General features: G+C 42.0%; 2 protein-coding genes and 1 pseudogene across 10 annotated transcripts; 2 read left to right on the top strand and 1 right to left on the bottom strand.

Moving 5' to 3' along the window:
- The first annotated feature begins 1609 nt into the window (after nt 1–1609).
- LOC104716101 (expansin-A20-like) lies at nt 1610–2701 on the top strand (annotated as a pseudogene). Its single transcript, XR_015567790.1, has 2 exons — nt 1610–1893; nt 1978–2701. The product of XR_015567790.1 is annotated as an expansin-A20-like (transcript).
- On the bottom strand, nt 2679–10297 carry LOC104719894 (brefeldin A-inhibited guanine nucleotide-exchange protein 1). Of its 8 annotated transcripts, none has more exons than XM_087467958.1 (11): nt 9115–10297; nt 8677–8994; nt 8129–8462; nt 7585–8007; nt 7094–7386; nt 6311–6584; nt 5567–6057; nt 5079–5400; nt 4587–4947; nt 3698–4359; nt 2679–3519 (listed from the first exon to the last, which is right to left on the bottom strand). In XM_087467958.1, exons 1-11 carry the CDS (start codon nt 10086–10088, stop codon nt 2914–2916), a joined length of 5058 nt encoding a protein of 1685 aa, XP_087324084.1. In that variant the 5' UTR covers nt 10089–10297; the 3' UTR covers nt 2679–2913. The 8 variants fall into 8 exon arrangements, with proteins under 8 accessions (XP_087324084.1, XP_087324089.1, XP_087324090.1 ...); XM_087467963.1 differs by having other exon boundaries at nt 8129–8472; nt 9115–10245; XM_087467964.1 differs by having other exon boundaries at nt 8129–8472; nt 9090–10225.
- Nucleotides 10298–10940: 643 nt separating this feature from the next.
- LOC147935679 (cellulose synthase-like protein D4) lies at nt 10941–14843 on the top strand. Its single transcript, XM_087467969.1, has 3 exons — nt 10941–11515; nt 11614–13222; nt 13356–14843. Exons 1-3 carry the CDS (start codon nt 11100–11102, stop codon nt 14664–14666), a joined length of 3336 nt encoding a protein of 1111 aa, XP_087324095.1. The 5' UTR covers nt 10941–11099; the 3' UTR covers nt 14667–14843.
- Nucleotides 14844–14896: the final 53 nt, after the last annotated feature.

The following is a 14896-nucleotide window of genomic DNA, read 5'->3' as shown; positions in this document are numbered from 1 at the left end:
CACCCATTGCTTGTGCCCTGGCTGGCATCGGAGGTCTCTGGGATCCTGATGGCAGTGGTTTGGGCAATTGTGTTTCCGAGCACCGCGGTATTCACCTCTACATGAGGGGGAGTTATGCTGTGGCCGTGAGTCTCGATGTTAGCCGAGATCTTAGAGGTCTCAGGTAAATTCTCAGATCAGGGTACATTGGGAGTCGTGCCAGCTAAATCAGACGATTCAGGCGGCACTGATTACGTTGGGTCGATTTTTGAGGAGCAGCACAAGTGGGGATACTGCGAGGAAGGGATATTTTGTGTTTTTTTTGGCCATGGTGGCCGGAGGGAGCCAACACCCAGATCGGCGAATGTGAAGGGAGAGGGAAAGGGATCGAGTAGTTGAGTGAAAAATTTAGGCGCGTGAGGCGCGTGTTTTGTGTTTTTTTTAAAAACCCTTCGTTTTCCAAGTATTGCGTCAGCTTTGTCTCGTTCTTCTCTTGATTCTATCTTTTTGAATTTATCTTCTTCGGTCTTCACTTCCTTATCAAGCATTGCAAGCAAGCGCTTCCTATCGCCTGATTTCATAGACTTTGCCCTGTCAATAGTCGATTCTTTAATCGTACCTTGACGTAGCTCATTGATCAAATACACAATACCGCTGGGGTGAGATCGAATGCTGTGAACATCTGTTCCCACCGTAAACTGTGATGAAACGTATGCTTTAACAGATATATCCACGTTCTTTGTTAGTGCCAAAGAAAGATGTTGTGCTCCCATCTTGCATAGCTCTTCCTTTTCACCCACTTTAGTAGCATGTGTCAGAATATTTCGTTTCAAATACTTGAAATAAAGAAGAAGACGACTCATGGTAGAGTTAGCCGGAGAAACCACACACAAAAATAAAAAATAAAAGACGAACGAAAGCAAAGGATGGAGAAGCAATGCTCGTTGCTGGAGAAGAGGTTCATAGTCGCTATTTAAAGAGAACATGAGTTCTCAGATTTCCATTTTATTTTATACATTCCATTTTTATTTGGTCTCTTAACATTTCCATTTTCTTCTAAAGTAAAATAGGAAGACACAGATTTCCATTTGTTCTTTACGTCATTATACATTTTTCATTTTAATAATTAACCTTAATTTATTTTGCTTCTGGGCTTTTTAATTAGTAAGGGCCCAAGAGATTTGAGCAGTCACTGTGAACTAAATTACATGACTTATTGGATCAATTTGAATTTGCTGTTTCATTTGACACGAAATATTCATGTTTGATGATGTTACATCTTTTATTTTTCTCACTCAACTAATTCATTGCTTAGCACATATCTTAGTTTACCTGTTAACCGCAAGATACCATTTTGTTGATTTCAAATTGGCTCATATTCCTCTCTCTCTCTCTCTCTCTTAAAATGCTTTAAACTGGGCTTCTGGTTTTGTTCTTGTGTGAGTTAAATAGAACCTCGTCGTTACAATACTCGCGCTACTAAGTACAAGTACTAACCATACGTAAACTTCACAATGCTTATTGAGATAACGGGTAGAAAGTGGGCCGCCAAGTGAGATGGGCCGGAAATACGTATTGTATTCCTTTCCTTTTTTTTGTTTTGATCTGAAACGGAAAAAGTCAAAACATGTCAGAGCAATTTTTGTCGCATCCCCACCACACCCAGTCTTGAAAAGCGGAGCCAGATGATGATCAAAAGAACCCCACAACCCTCTCAAACGCATCGCTTTTGTCTGCCACCTGTGAGGATCCCAACAACACTGCTTGTTGTGTTCATGGATTCTGGGCTTCAGCAACTCGCATTGTGCATCTTTATTCTCTGCCGCCTCTTTCAAGCCACCGCCGAGGATGACTGGAAGATAGCCACAGCCACGCTCTCCAGAGACAGGGACGGCTCCTCCTCCGTCGCTACTGGTTCTCTTCTCTCTCTCTCCCCCTCTATTTTTCTTTCTTCTTTCCTCAGTCATGACTAACTAGACTAAATTGGTGTGGTGATAGGAGGCGCTTGTGGGTATGGAGATCTGAGGTAGAGCAGCTATGGCGGGTACAGCGCAGGCCTGAGCGGGAAGCTGTTCAACAGGGGAAGCAGCTGCGGAGCTTGTCTAGAAGTGCGGTGCGTGAACCATATCCGTTGGTGCCTCCAAAGCAGCCCCTCCGTGGTGGTCACCGCCACTGATTTCTGTCCTCTCAATTCGGGTCTGTCCTCCGATTACGGAGGTTGGTGCAACTTCCCAAAGGAACACTTGGAACTATCTCATGCCGCCTTCACAGGGATAGCAGAGACCAAAGCCGAGATGATACCTGTATAATACAGGAGGGTCAAGTGTGGGCGGAGAGGCGGTAAAACTACTGCCTCTTATGATGTGGCTCCTCCTTATTGGCGCTTTGGAATGACATACCAAGGAAAGCAGTTCCACTCCTGACTCATCATCATCATCATCATCATCATCAACATCAAGCCATGAATGATTCACTTTCGGTGGTCAAAAAACAAGTTGTGGCTTTCTTATTGATTATCACTTTAGATATCATCACTTCATTTCAAGTATAAATGACTTGCTACGAGTGGCCCATCTTTGTCTTCTCCTTTCTTTTTCTTTTAATATTATATATCTTCACAAATCCTTACTTCGACCTCATTTGTAATATTATATGCTCATGAGTAGCGTTAACAATCACAACTGGGAGGGAAGAAAATATGCAGTGCAGAAATTTTTTACCATCCTTTTCTTAGTTTCTATAACAGTAATTAATTACTCTATATCAGCACAAGCAATCAACCGCACAAAACCTGTTAATCTCACATTCTTTCGTCAATCCTCATTAGACACGAGAAGAAAAAACGAAAGAAGAAAAGAGTGATTTGTGTCTGCTCGTAACCTATCCTTTAGGTGCTCGAATGTCAAACTTCAATGCACTTACAACCATCCTATTCTATTCATCCATCATTGGACCCATACATGTATGGAACACGGTGCTTAAGACTTGTGGGACTTGTGAAGAGCTGTGCTCACTCCGCACAAGCTCCACTAACAATGGGAAGAAAGTTGGTGCATACCTCTTGAATGAATCTCTTTTCAGTTCCATCAGTGCCTTCAGCACTGCAACCACTAGTGGAGATCTTGCTGCTGCTTCTTCCTTCGATGTTGCTCCCATGGGTAGAATCCAGTTTTTAGGCTGCCTGGTTTCTTCCAACTCTGAACCCTGAAACAACGTGCACTTCAGGTACATCTTCAGTAATTGCACACACACTGTAATCAGTTGAGACTCTATGTTTAGCTCCAAAGACACTCCTGGGTTGTATGTCAGTAGGTCTTGAAGAATGTCCAGGTAGTTCTGGTGTGTGTCATTTTCGAAATGAAGCATGGGAGGTTCAGAGAGCTCCAAGGTAGAGCATGCTCTCCTCATTTTCTTTTGCAGTATCAAATCAGAATTTAGCTGGTGAGCATGTGATGAGATTGATGAAAGTATCTCCAGGATAACAGTGACGTGAGATGCCAACAATGATTGCTGATTATTTTGGTAGAGATCAGTCACTACCTGAGAACAGGAGAAAGAGTAGTGAGACAGGGTAAGAGAGATCATTCTTCTGGAGCAAGGCAAAGGTAAAGCATACAACATTTCTAGATTCATTTTCGTATGGGATTTTTAAAGAACAATTTGTTGGTATTAGTCAAACCTTGGCAATTCATTGCATAGTACAACATTTTGTACATACCTGAACAACCTGCAACTGGACGGTGATGTGACTCTTTGTTCTTGCAACAACATAAGACATAGTTTGCAGGCTGTCCTCGTCCACGTCATCTTCATTACTAAAGTCCTGATCAGGCAACGTTTCCTCATCTGGAACATCATCCATGGTTCTCAGTGTTTTCATGAAACTAGACAATGTCAATGAAGCAGCTTCTTTCACAGCCAAAAAAATCTCCTTCCACTCATCTTCCGAGAAACTGCCACCCAATTCGTCTGCCAACCGCAGCAACGCGCCGACTCCAGCTACTGTAGGACCCTGAGCTGGACTTCTTATAAGACTAGCAAGTAAGGACACTACACTTGATAGTTGAGACCTTATGACAGTAAAAAAACTGACAAATAGGTCTACCAGACACTGTGCCGCCATAGCTGAAGTCTCAGCATCCCAAGAAACTCCACTAGGATGTGGAGAGAATGTAGAGGGAAATGAACTGTGTTCATCTTTAGAAAGCAGATCATTCTCGCCCCACACGCTATTAAATATAGGATAAATAACAGAACTGAAAACACCAATCCAGAATGTTCGTGAGAAAATATGACCATGATCCTTTAAAATATTAAAGAGCACTTCCAGGGAGCTTTTACGGATTGCTGATCTGGAATCAGCAGTTAGCTTAGACAATCCTGTAACAAATATAAACTTTTGATTAGAATGCAGGGAACTGTCCTTTCCTAACCTCGCAGCAAAACAAATTCAATCAGTTGGACGAATTAGCAATGGAATATGTGAATTCGAAAAATGTAAGATCCCCATTATATGTTTTTTTGTTTTGTTTTGGGACAAAAGCCCATAATATGTTTATGCATTAAAACAAAGGTATTATTCACAGATTAAAATTATGACAGATTACCTGTGAGTAAAGGAACCCAATATGATATGTTTTCATCTGCATCCATAAAATTTTGGGTATTTGGTGCATGGTCATCAGTTACTGGAATACTGGGACTGCTGGACCTACCCTTCTCATTCCACACAAGGCCTCCTTCTGCAAGTTTTAGGGCACAAAATCGTAGAAATGCAATAGCATTCAGGCTAACATCGCTGGTGAATTTGCTGTTTGTGAAAGTTATGAGGCATCTAACACAATCAGTAAAGGTTGTTGCCTCCGTCTCTGTGATATATGAAAAATACTCTCGGACAATTTTTTCCATTGTCTCAAAGGCCAGCAACACAATGTTCTTCCTTTCATCAGCTGCTGCGGTTGTGAAAACCTGAAAGGAAATGAAAAAAAGAGCAGATGAACTACTCAGTATAGTATCTTCGGTTGAACGTTTTTCCTCCTAACCTGAAGCTTAATCATATATGTTCACATACAGGCGGATGCTAGGAAAACATTATGTACCTTGAAAACACTTTTCCACCCTGATTTTACATTACTGACACGGCTGAGTACCATTTGAGAAATGCACCGAACTATTAGTTCTCTTATTTCAGCAGAACTGCTTTTTTGCATAACAATGACAAATGGTCGAAGAAATTCATTCTGGAAGTTGTAGTTAGCCAGCTCCTCACGTTCCAAGAACTTCATAGAAAGTTGTCGTAGTGAATCCATAACGAATATTGCAACAGAAAGATTCTCCGACAAGCCAACAGATACAAAAAAATCTGACAGGATGCTCCATATGCGAGACCAGACTAGCCTGATGCGGTTCATGTTGTAGTGGCTGTACAACACAAAAAGAGATATGTAAATTTGTGAGTTGACATCTTATTAGACTCTCATGGTGCTACCTTGATGTCCAATTCAGTAAGGCAAGATGAGATGTATTCAGTATGTTCATTTCTCATTCTATGAGTTCTAAAGAGAGTATCAAAAGAAGAAACTCTTACGCGATCTCAACTAATTTTGTGAGGCTAAATACTCGAGGATCCGTAGGAGACTGTAGTTCTGACATAGAGACTTTGCATAGAGCTTTAACAAATGCTACTATGGCTTCAGTCTTCAACCGCTGGCTATGAGCATATACATTATTCAACTGAAAACTCCCGATCTGGTCAAGCAAATTCAAGTTTGCAATGAAGTTATTGATCTGGTCCTGCTTCACAAGCCCTGGAATATTTGGTCCAATTGCACTGCTATCATATGAGCCCCCTCGAACAACAGCCATCACCACCGGATTCTGGAGGGCTCCTTTTTTCTTCAAGTTGGGAAACCCCAAGGCTTTCTTCTCTTCCGTCTCGGATGAAGAAAAATAAGATGCATCACTTGGAGCACCCTCGCCCAATAATTGCAAATGCTCTATTCTAGAAAGACAAGTCAAAATATGCTCCCAAGCATCTTGCAAGTGATTACCATCTTCAATGGCAATTGATATGATGGCCTGAACAACAAAATAAGCAATAATGAAGTTATGAAGAGGTCAATTCACGCATGCTTCTCTCCATAGAGGGAAGGAGAACTTTACAGTAGAGAAAAATAAATTAAAAAGCCGTTGAAACAGAAAACTAAAACACATGATATTAAGGTTAGTATGCCTTAAAATGCTTCATCTCTCTGTTCTTATACCTTGAAAACCGGATGTGAGAAAAACAAATACAGAAAGAAACAACTGATTTTCATAAGAAGAAACTTACTTTAACAGCATCGACATTCTTTTGCTTCATATCTCCTGCGCAATGGAGATTTGTGAACTTGGCCATGGAAGTGACAAATGCATCTCTTTGCGTTTGCATACCCATAACTGCTGTAATATGAACGGCGTACCGAAAGCCTCGTAAGCATTCAACTGCAGCAAGCCTGTCATCACTCTGATCAAGTGTCACGCTGAATGCGGCAAGCATTGGTCCCCATGAAACTTCAACCATAAAACGCAATATTGCAACGTCTGTAACGACATGGTAAGCTGATCTACAAGACCGGAAAAAGAATCCAATTCATGAGATTCATGTTAGGACTTCAAATCCTAACATTCATCCACGGTATTTGTCAACCCTAATCCTTTTAGAAAGATAGTTTCTCAGGCAAACACAATTTCAGAGACAAAAATGAACTAGGGTACGTATTGTTTATCCACGTTAGAGGAAAACCTGGTTTCAGCTTAGTTCGCTAATTTTGCAGGTAGATAGTTTCTCAGGTAACACAATTTCAGAGACAAAAATGAACAAGGGAAAGTAAAGGGCAAGTATTTCATCAACGTTAAAGGAAAACCTGGTTTCAGCTTAGTTCGCTAATTGTGCAGGTAACCTGACTCGCTCAGCAGCATCATACTAAGAACAATCACTCAATAAAATCCTTCATTGAATACAATTTTCTAATCACTACTACGTAGTGCTATCGTCCCCTGCCTTTCTCTCCAAAGAATAAGAGCCCAAGCACCTCATTTCACACTAGACTCTAAATAAGATAAATGAGCTTACTCTGATTTTCCAGACTTCGACCTGAACTTTTCTTGAATATGCTTTATAAGAAGACCATTAGCCCCGACTGCCTTTTCTTCTGTCTGTGTCCAATAAACCAGATTGAGTATACCGTCCAGACCCAGTAGTTTATTCAAGCCATTGGACTGCCTGCTTTCTGGGGCAGAAGAATCAGAACTCATCTTTATTTCATTTATGACAACTTGGTCATAAAGCGCACCAAGATAATCCTCTGGTAGATCTTTGCCATCATCAATGCCTCGGTTATTTCTGATAAAATCAGCCTTGGTCATCTGATTGTCATAAACAAGAAAAGGAGACGTAAAAACACACTGTAAATACTGTATACCAAACAAAGCAATCTCCAATACAGAATATTTCAATAACAATTTCTGAGCACGTAAGTAACCAGAAAAGTTAACTCATGCAGATGCAGTCCAAAAGCAAACCTATCATGGATGGAATAAATTGTGACAGCCAAGAAAACAAACCTTCTCTTTAACCATGATATTGTGGGCATCAGTGTTAAGCATTATCACAGAGTATGCAAGAACATATGCTGTGTCAGCACTGCTGAATGAATTTGGATTGCATTTGCAAAAGCGTTCAGCAAACTTTTCCATTATGCGGTCAATTTTCTGCGCTTCCCCAGGAAGCCTGAACCCCTTTAAGAAAAACCTAATTGCCTCACCAAAATTCATCTCCTTGAAATCAAACGAGTCCACATAGGCATGCATAACTTTCATTGGAAACTCCTCTCTTTCACCCAAATAATCACCAATCATGGTAGCATTCAAGCCTGTGGTATTTCTCAGGAACGACACCACCTCATCTGGGGAGTTGCCAACCTTTTTACAGCTTATAAGAAACTCAATACCCTTTGACGGCTTTCTATTGAATAGAGTGATGCATTTCTGCACATAAACCAAGAAGGATGATAAAAAAACCTAACATCACCGAAGAGAAAAATAATTATACTAATATCACCGTATGGGACGGACAATCTTTTAGTTCTTTTATGATGCAACATCAGACCTGGAGTTCAATTTTGTATGCCCTCCTTTGTTCAAGAGTTGCAGCATCTGATGACTCTGAACTCAAATCTGGGTGGAAGTCATGATCTGTAGTTGTCCCGTCTTCTTCATTTGGGCTAGAATGACTGTCTACAGGTGCTTCATTTTCTAAGCTCTTAGGCAGAAGTGATTCGCCCATGCTCAATTGTTGGTCCATCCATGTTCCCATTGCCTTAATAATGCTAACCAAGCACTTCACTGATTCATGCCGAAAAGTAATATCCTGGACTGGGGACAAAGTTGTCGACGAACCAGGAGGAGGCCCTAAAGCAGTTTTTAGAAGACCGTTGACAATCCTGCAAACATCTGAGAGAATTATAAGAGCTTAATACAATTTACTTAAAAGTACAAAACGACTAATGGAATACAGATATGAACCGTGTAGGCTACTCTGGTGCCCGATCTGATCTCTAAAACTTTTCAGCTAAGAGTTGTAATCTGACAACATCTGGAACGCTATTCTGGAAACAGAATCCAAAAACTAGATAGAAAATAAGAAATTGCAAATACCTTTCGAAGATGTTTGGTGACTCCACATCACAGTCAAAGTTGACAAATATGTCAATGATTAGGTTTGGCTCGTGGCAAATGTTCTCAAGTAAGCTGAGCACGGTCATTTTCTGCAGGAAACTTGGCTGAAGAACATTTTCAAGAACACGGAGGACAAGCATGGGGAAGAATATGCCTACTTCTGATTTCATACCCGATCTGTATTTCCGTAGCAAGGTGGTGAAGATAGCACATTGAAGTTGAAAAATAGACATAACCGAGAGTGCGCTATTCTTCAACAAAGACAAGCAAAGGAACTGCTTAATGGCATTGAGAAACCTGCATATTTTGGGGGAGGGAGAGTTAGGTCTTGGATTCCATGTAATACTACTGAGAGACGAATAGCAAATGCTGCATTAGATAGGGAATGTAACCTGCGAAATGAAAGATAAAACTTGCCTTTCGTCAGAACGCCAGATCGGGCCACCGTTATCAATGACGACTTTGAGCAACTCGAGAGACAAAGTCTTGCCTCTAACAAGAATCTGATCGTCGGTGTTCTCTTGTGACGAGAACTTCATAGACAGCTTACACAGGTTTTTGAAGAGAAGGAATCCGTCTTCCCTGATCTTGCTAGTTGAAGCACCATAATCCTCCTCCTCCTCTGGGCCCTGCAACACTAGCATGAAATCCGGAGGAGGAGCTGCTTCCCCGGCCGTAATAACGTCGTTGATGAAACCCTGACAAATATGAACAGAGTTGCCTTCGTTGACATTCTTATCCGTGATGGCAAGCAAGTCGTTGACATTAACTGTTTTGAGTGATGCATCCATAGAATTCGCCTCGGATCTGGTGAAGACGATGAGCATGATCTGAGCCAACACAGATTTAGCGCAGATCTGGTTGGTCCCGTTAAATCCGCCGAGATACACATTATAGCAAGTCCTGACTAGATGGAGCAAACAATCGCCACGGATCAGGATGCGAGGAGATCTGACGGCGGCGAGGAGGACGCGAAGGACCGCCAGCTCAATTGACTCCTCGCCGATGCCGCAAACCTTGCAGATCGCGTGGATGAGCTTGTAGAGAAGTGAATCAGGAGAAGAGGAGCAGACCTCGCCCCGGAGGAGGGAGAGGGAGAAGAGCTTGAAAGAGCAATCGAGAGCAGGCTCAATAACCTTGGCGTAGCCGGTATCAAGAGAGAGAAGGAGTGGCTGAAGGACGGCATCTGAATCGGAGGTGGAGAGACCAAAGAGAGGCGATGAAGGATCGGGAGAATCGGAGAGAGTCTCGAACTTGTCGAGGACAGACTTACAGGCGGAAACGAGGAAGGTGTGCTTGCGCCACGCGGCATTTTTTATGATCTTGTCCAAAGATGGCCCAATCACCCGGCCGCATCTGGTGGCGCCACCAAGGTTCTGCGACGACGACATCACCGACGGATCTAACACACATTCGAATTCACGGCGGCGATTCAGAATGAAATAGGCAAACCCAGAAATAATCGGGCCACATGTACTGTATTTTTTTTCTTTTTGCGGCGTTGGCACAACGAAACGCTGCGTTTCGTAACTTTTAACGTTTTTGTATATCGTTTAAAATTTATAACCCTTATATTTTTTTTTTATATTACCTTTTCTTCAATTAAAATCATACTAATTACAAATTTTCCGTTTATCAATAATTTGGATATCAGTATCCAACATTTAATATTATTCGATAATCTAAAAACATTTTTAAAATGATGGTACCATATAAAACTTTAATCAGCTTTAAATAAATAATTTAAAACTGGTCTATTTATCTTAATTTTATTTACTGTTTTATTATTTTTAGATAAATTTTATATTTGTAACATATACTCTATTATATTATTTTAAAATAATTTTGTAATGTAAAATTAAAATATTAAATAGAATTTAACTTTTTAAAAAAATATTTTCGCGACAACATCAGGAAGATATAAAAAATTATAAAATTATAGTTTAGTTGCACGAAAAAATTATAAATATTTCAAATGATTGTATAAAATAAGAATCATTTCTATAGTTAACTAAAATAATAATATATTTTGCTGTGCTTTAATTAAAAAAAAAAACTAGCTAGGAAATTTTCCATCGTCTTTTTATATATAAGTTGAGGATTGGTTTCCGAAATCAAATGAATTAAAAGAAGGAAAGAGAAAAACGTCGATAATCCCAAAATAGCATAAACAACTAAACCCTCGAGCTTCCAAAAATAGGTTGGTTGGTGCATAATACAGAGAAGCCCAAAAATAGAGATCCATAGCATAAACAGTTTTATGTCCTGATAATCCTCTCCTCCTTGTCTTTTCTTCTTTGTTTTCCCCAAACCATCAGGAACGTAAAAATTCACGTTTCATCTTTATACTGCATGATCACACTGATTCACGCAGAAACCAAGCGCCTTTGTTTGGCTTCACAATGGCGTCCACGCCTCCTCAAAATTCTAAGAAGGTCCGTAACAATTCCGGTAGCGGCCAAACCGTCAAATTCGCAAGACGAACATCTAGCGGACGATACGTGAGTTTATCTCGAGATAATATTGAATTATCGGGCGAGCTCTCTGGGGATTATTCTAACTATACGGTGCACATACCTCCGACGCCGGACAACCAGCCCATGGCCACCAAAGCCGAAGAGCAATACGTGTCCAATTCTTTATTTACTGGTGGTTTCAACAGTGTAACACGTGCACATCTTATGGACAAAGTCATCGATTCAGATGTCACACACCCTCAGATGGCTGGCGCTAAAGGCTCTTCGTGCGCCATGCCTGCTTGCGACGGAAAAGTCATGAAAGACGAGAGAGGAAAGGACGTGATGCCATGTGAATGCCGGTATCGTCGTCTATCTTAATTAATAAAATAACTTATGCATTCTATATTGATGGTATCCTTACTTGTTGCACAAGACTAACATGGTGATTAATTGTTAGGTTCAAGATCTGTAGGGATTGCTTCATGGAAGCCCAGAAAGAGACAGGTCTTTGTCCAGGATGCAAGGAACAATACAAAGTCGGAGACATGGATGATGATACCCCTGACTTCTCTAGTGGTGCTCTCCCCTTACCCGCTCCAGGAAAAGACCAACGTGGCAACAACAACAACATGTCTATGATGAAGAGGAACCAAAACGGCGAATATGATCATAACAGATGGTTATTCGAGACGCAAGGCACATATGGTTACGGTAATGCGTATTGGCCCCAAGACGAAATGTATGGCGATGATATGGATGAAGGAATGAGAGGCGGCATGGTGGAAACAGCTGACAAACCATGGCGGCCACTGAGCCGACGCATCCCAATCCCAGCCGCCATCATAAGTCCGTACAGATTATTAATAGCCATTCGTTTCGTCGTGCTATGTTTTTTTCTAACTTGGAGGATCCGAAACCCTAACGAAGACGCCATATGGTTATGGCTCATGTCAATAATATGCGAGCTCTGGTTTGGGTTCTCATGGATTCTAGACCAGATCCCAAAGTTGTGCCCCATAAACCGGTCCACTGACCTGGAAGTTCTCCGTGACAAATTTGACATGCCTTCTCCATCCAACCCAACAGGGAGGTCCGATCTCCCAGGTATTGACCTCTTTGTGTCAACGGCAGATCCAGAGAAAGAGCCACCCCTTGTCACCGCCAACACTATTCTGTCCATATTGGCCGTTGATTATCCGGTGGAGAAGGTGTCATGCTACCTATCTGATGATGGAGGAGCCCTTCTATCATTTGAAGCCATGGCAGAAGCTGCTAGCTTTGCTGATCTTTGGGTGCCCTTTTGTCGCAAACATAACATTGAACCCCGAAATCCAGATACCTATTTCAGTTTGAAGATAGATCCAACAAAAAATAAGTGCAGAATTGACTTTGTCAAGGATAGGAGGAAGATTAAGAGGGAGTATGATGAGTTCAAGGTTCGCATCAACGGCCTCCCTGACTCGATACGGAGGAGATCAGATGCGTTTAATGCAAGGGAGGAAATGAAGGCTCTAAAACAGATGAGGGAGAGCGGAGGTGATCCAACAGAACCTTTCAAAGTCGCCAAAGCCACGTGGATGGCCGACGGCACCCACTGGCCTGGAACTTGGGCAGCTGCTACCCGAGAGCATTCCAAAGGTGATCATGCTGGGATTCTGCAGGTGATGTTGAAACCACCTAGTAGTGATCCTTTAATTGGCAATAGCGACGACAAAATCATTGATTTCTCGGATACAGACACCCGCTTGCCCATGTTTGTCTATGTGTCACGTGAGAAGCGGCCGGGCTATGATCACAACAAGAAAGCTGGAGCCATGAATGCGCTTGTTCGTGCCTCTGCTATTCTCTCAAATGGACCTTTCATTCTTAATCTTGATTGTGATCATTACATCTATAATTGCAAGGCCATCCGAGAAGGGATGTGTTTTATGATGGACAGAGGTGGTGAAGACATTTGCTACATTCAGTTCCCGCAAAGATTCGAAGGCATCGACCCTTCTGATAGATATGCTAACAATAACACTGTCTTCTTTGACGGTAATATGCGTGCTCTCGACGGTGTACAGGTAAATCTCTTTTTTTTTTTTTTTTATATATATATATATATAAAAAGGTAAAAAACCACATATACAATACAAAATATTAAGTTAGGTTGGGAAGGAAAATCATCACTAATAACAATGAGTTTAAATTTTGCAGGGACCAGTATATGTCGGAACAGGTACTATGTTTAGACGGTTTGCCCTCTACGGTTTTGATCCACCTAATCCTGACAAGCTTCTCGAGAAGAAGGAATCAGAAACAGAGGCTCTAACCACTAGTGACTTTGACCCGGACCTTGATGTCACACAACTCCCTAAGCGCTTTGGCAACTCCACACTCCTAGCTGAGTCAATTCCTATTGCAGAGTTCCAAGGTCGTCCGTTGGCAGACCACCCTGCTGTCAAGTACGGTCGCCCTCCCGGAGCCCTTAGAGTCCCTCGCGACCCACTTGATGCTACCACTGTGGCAGAGTCTGTTTCTGCAATCTCTTGTTGGTATGAGGATAAAACGGAGTGGGGAGATAGAGTCGGGTGGATTTATGGGTCGGTGACAGAGGACGTGGTCACAGGATACCGCATGCATAATCGTGGGTGGCGATCCGTTTACTGCATCACCAAGCGAGATTCGTTTCGAGGCTCTGCACCCATTAATCTCACAGACCGTCTTCACCAGGTGTTGCGGTGGGCCACCGGGTCTGTTGAGATCTTCTTCTCAAGAAACAATGCCATTCTCGCCTCGAAGCGTCTCAAGTTCCTCCAACGTCTGGCGTACCTTAATGTTGGAATATATCCCTTCACCTCTCTGTTTCTCATCCTCTACTGCTTTCTTCCGGCCTTCTCTCTTTTCTCTGGACAGTTCATCGTGCGGACGCTTAGTATCTCCTTCTTAGTATACCTCCTTATAATCACCATATGCTTGATTGGCTTGGCGGTCTTGGAGGTGAAGTGGTCTGGCATCGGGCTCGAAGAATGGTGGAGAAATGAACAGTGGTGGCTTATCTCTGGAACAAGCTCTCACCTTTACGCTGTTGTGCAAGGAATCCTAAAAGTGTTAGCAGGGATCGAGATCTCCTTTACCTTGACGACCAAGTCAGGGGGAGATGACAACGATGACATATACGCAGATTTGTACATAGTGAAATGGTCGTCGCTGATGATACCCCCAATAGTGATAGCGATGGTGAACATAATAGCGATTGTGGTGGCGTTCGTCAGGACAATATACCAAGCGGTGCCACAGTGGAGCAAGCTAATAGGAGGAGCATTTTTCAGCTTCTGGGTGTTGGCTCATTTGTATCCATTCGCAAAAGGATTGATGGGACGGAGAGGCAAAACTCCAACGATAGTGTTTGTGTGGGCAGGTCTAATTGCGATCACCATCTCTCTACTGTGGACGGCCATTAACCCGAACACCGGACCTGCTGCTGCTGCTGAGGGTGTTGGAGGCGGTGGTTTTCAATTCCCGTAAATCCATTTAGGCAAGAGTGAGTTTTTGTAGACTAAAATCAAAAGAAATATGCCCTTTCAATCACTATGTTTTTTTTTTTTTTTTTTGTGTGTGTGTGTGTGTGTGTTTTGTTTTGTTTCTGGTAGTAAAATTTCACACAACAATATATAACTTGATTAAGATTTCATGACTGTAAAATGCGAGTAATCCAATTAGCTTGTAGCCTTGTAGTAATTGTATCATCGTTTCGT

This window comes from Camelina sativa, chromosome 10 (assembly GCF_030686135.1).
Source record: "Camelina sativa cultivar CO46 ecotype springtype chromosome 10, ASM3068613v1".
Taxonomy (NCBI): Eukaryota; Viridiplantae; Streptophyta; class Magnoliopsida; order Brassicales; family Brassicaceae; genus Camelina; species Camelina sativa.
Note: the sequence above shows the minus strand (reverse complement) of the source record. Positions and strands in the feature narration are given on the sequence as shown.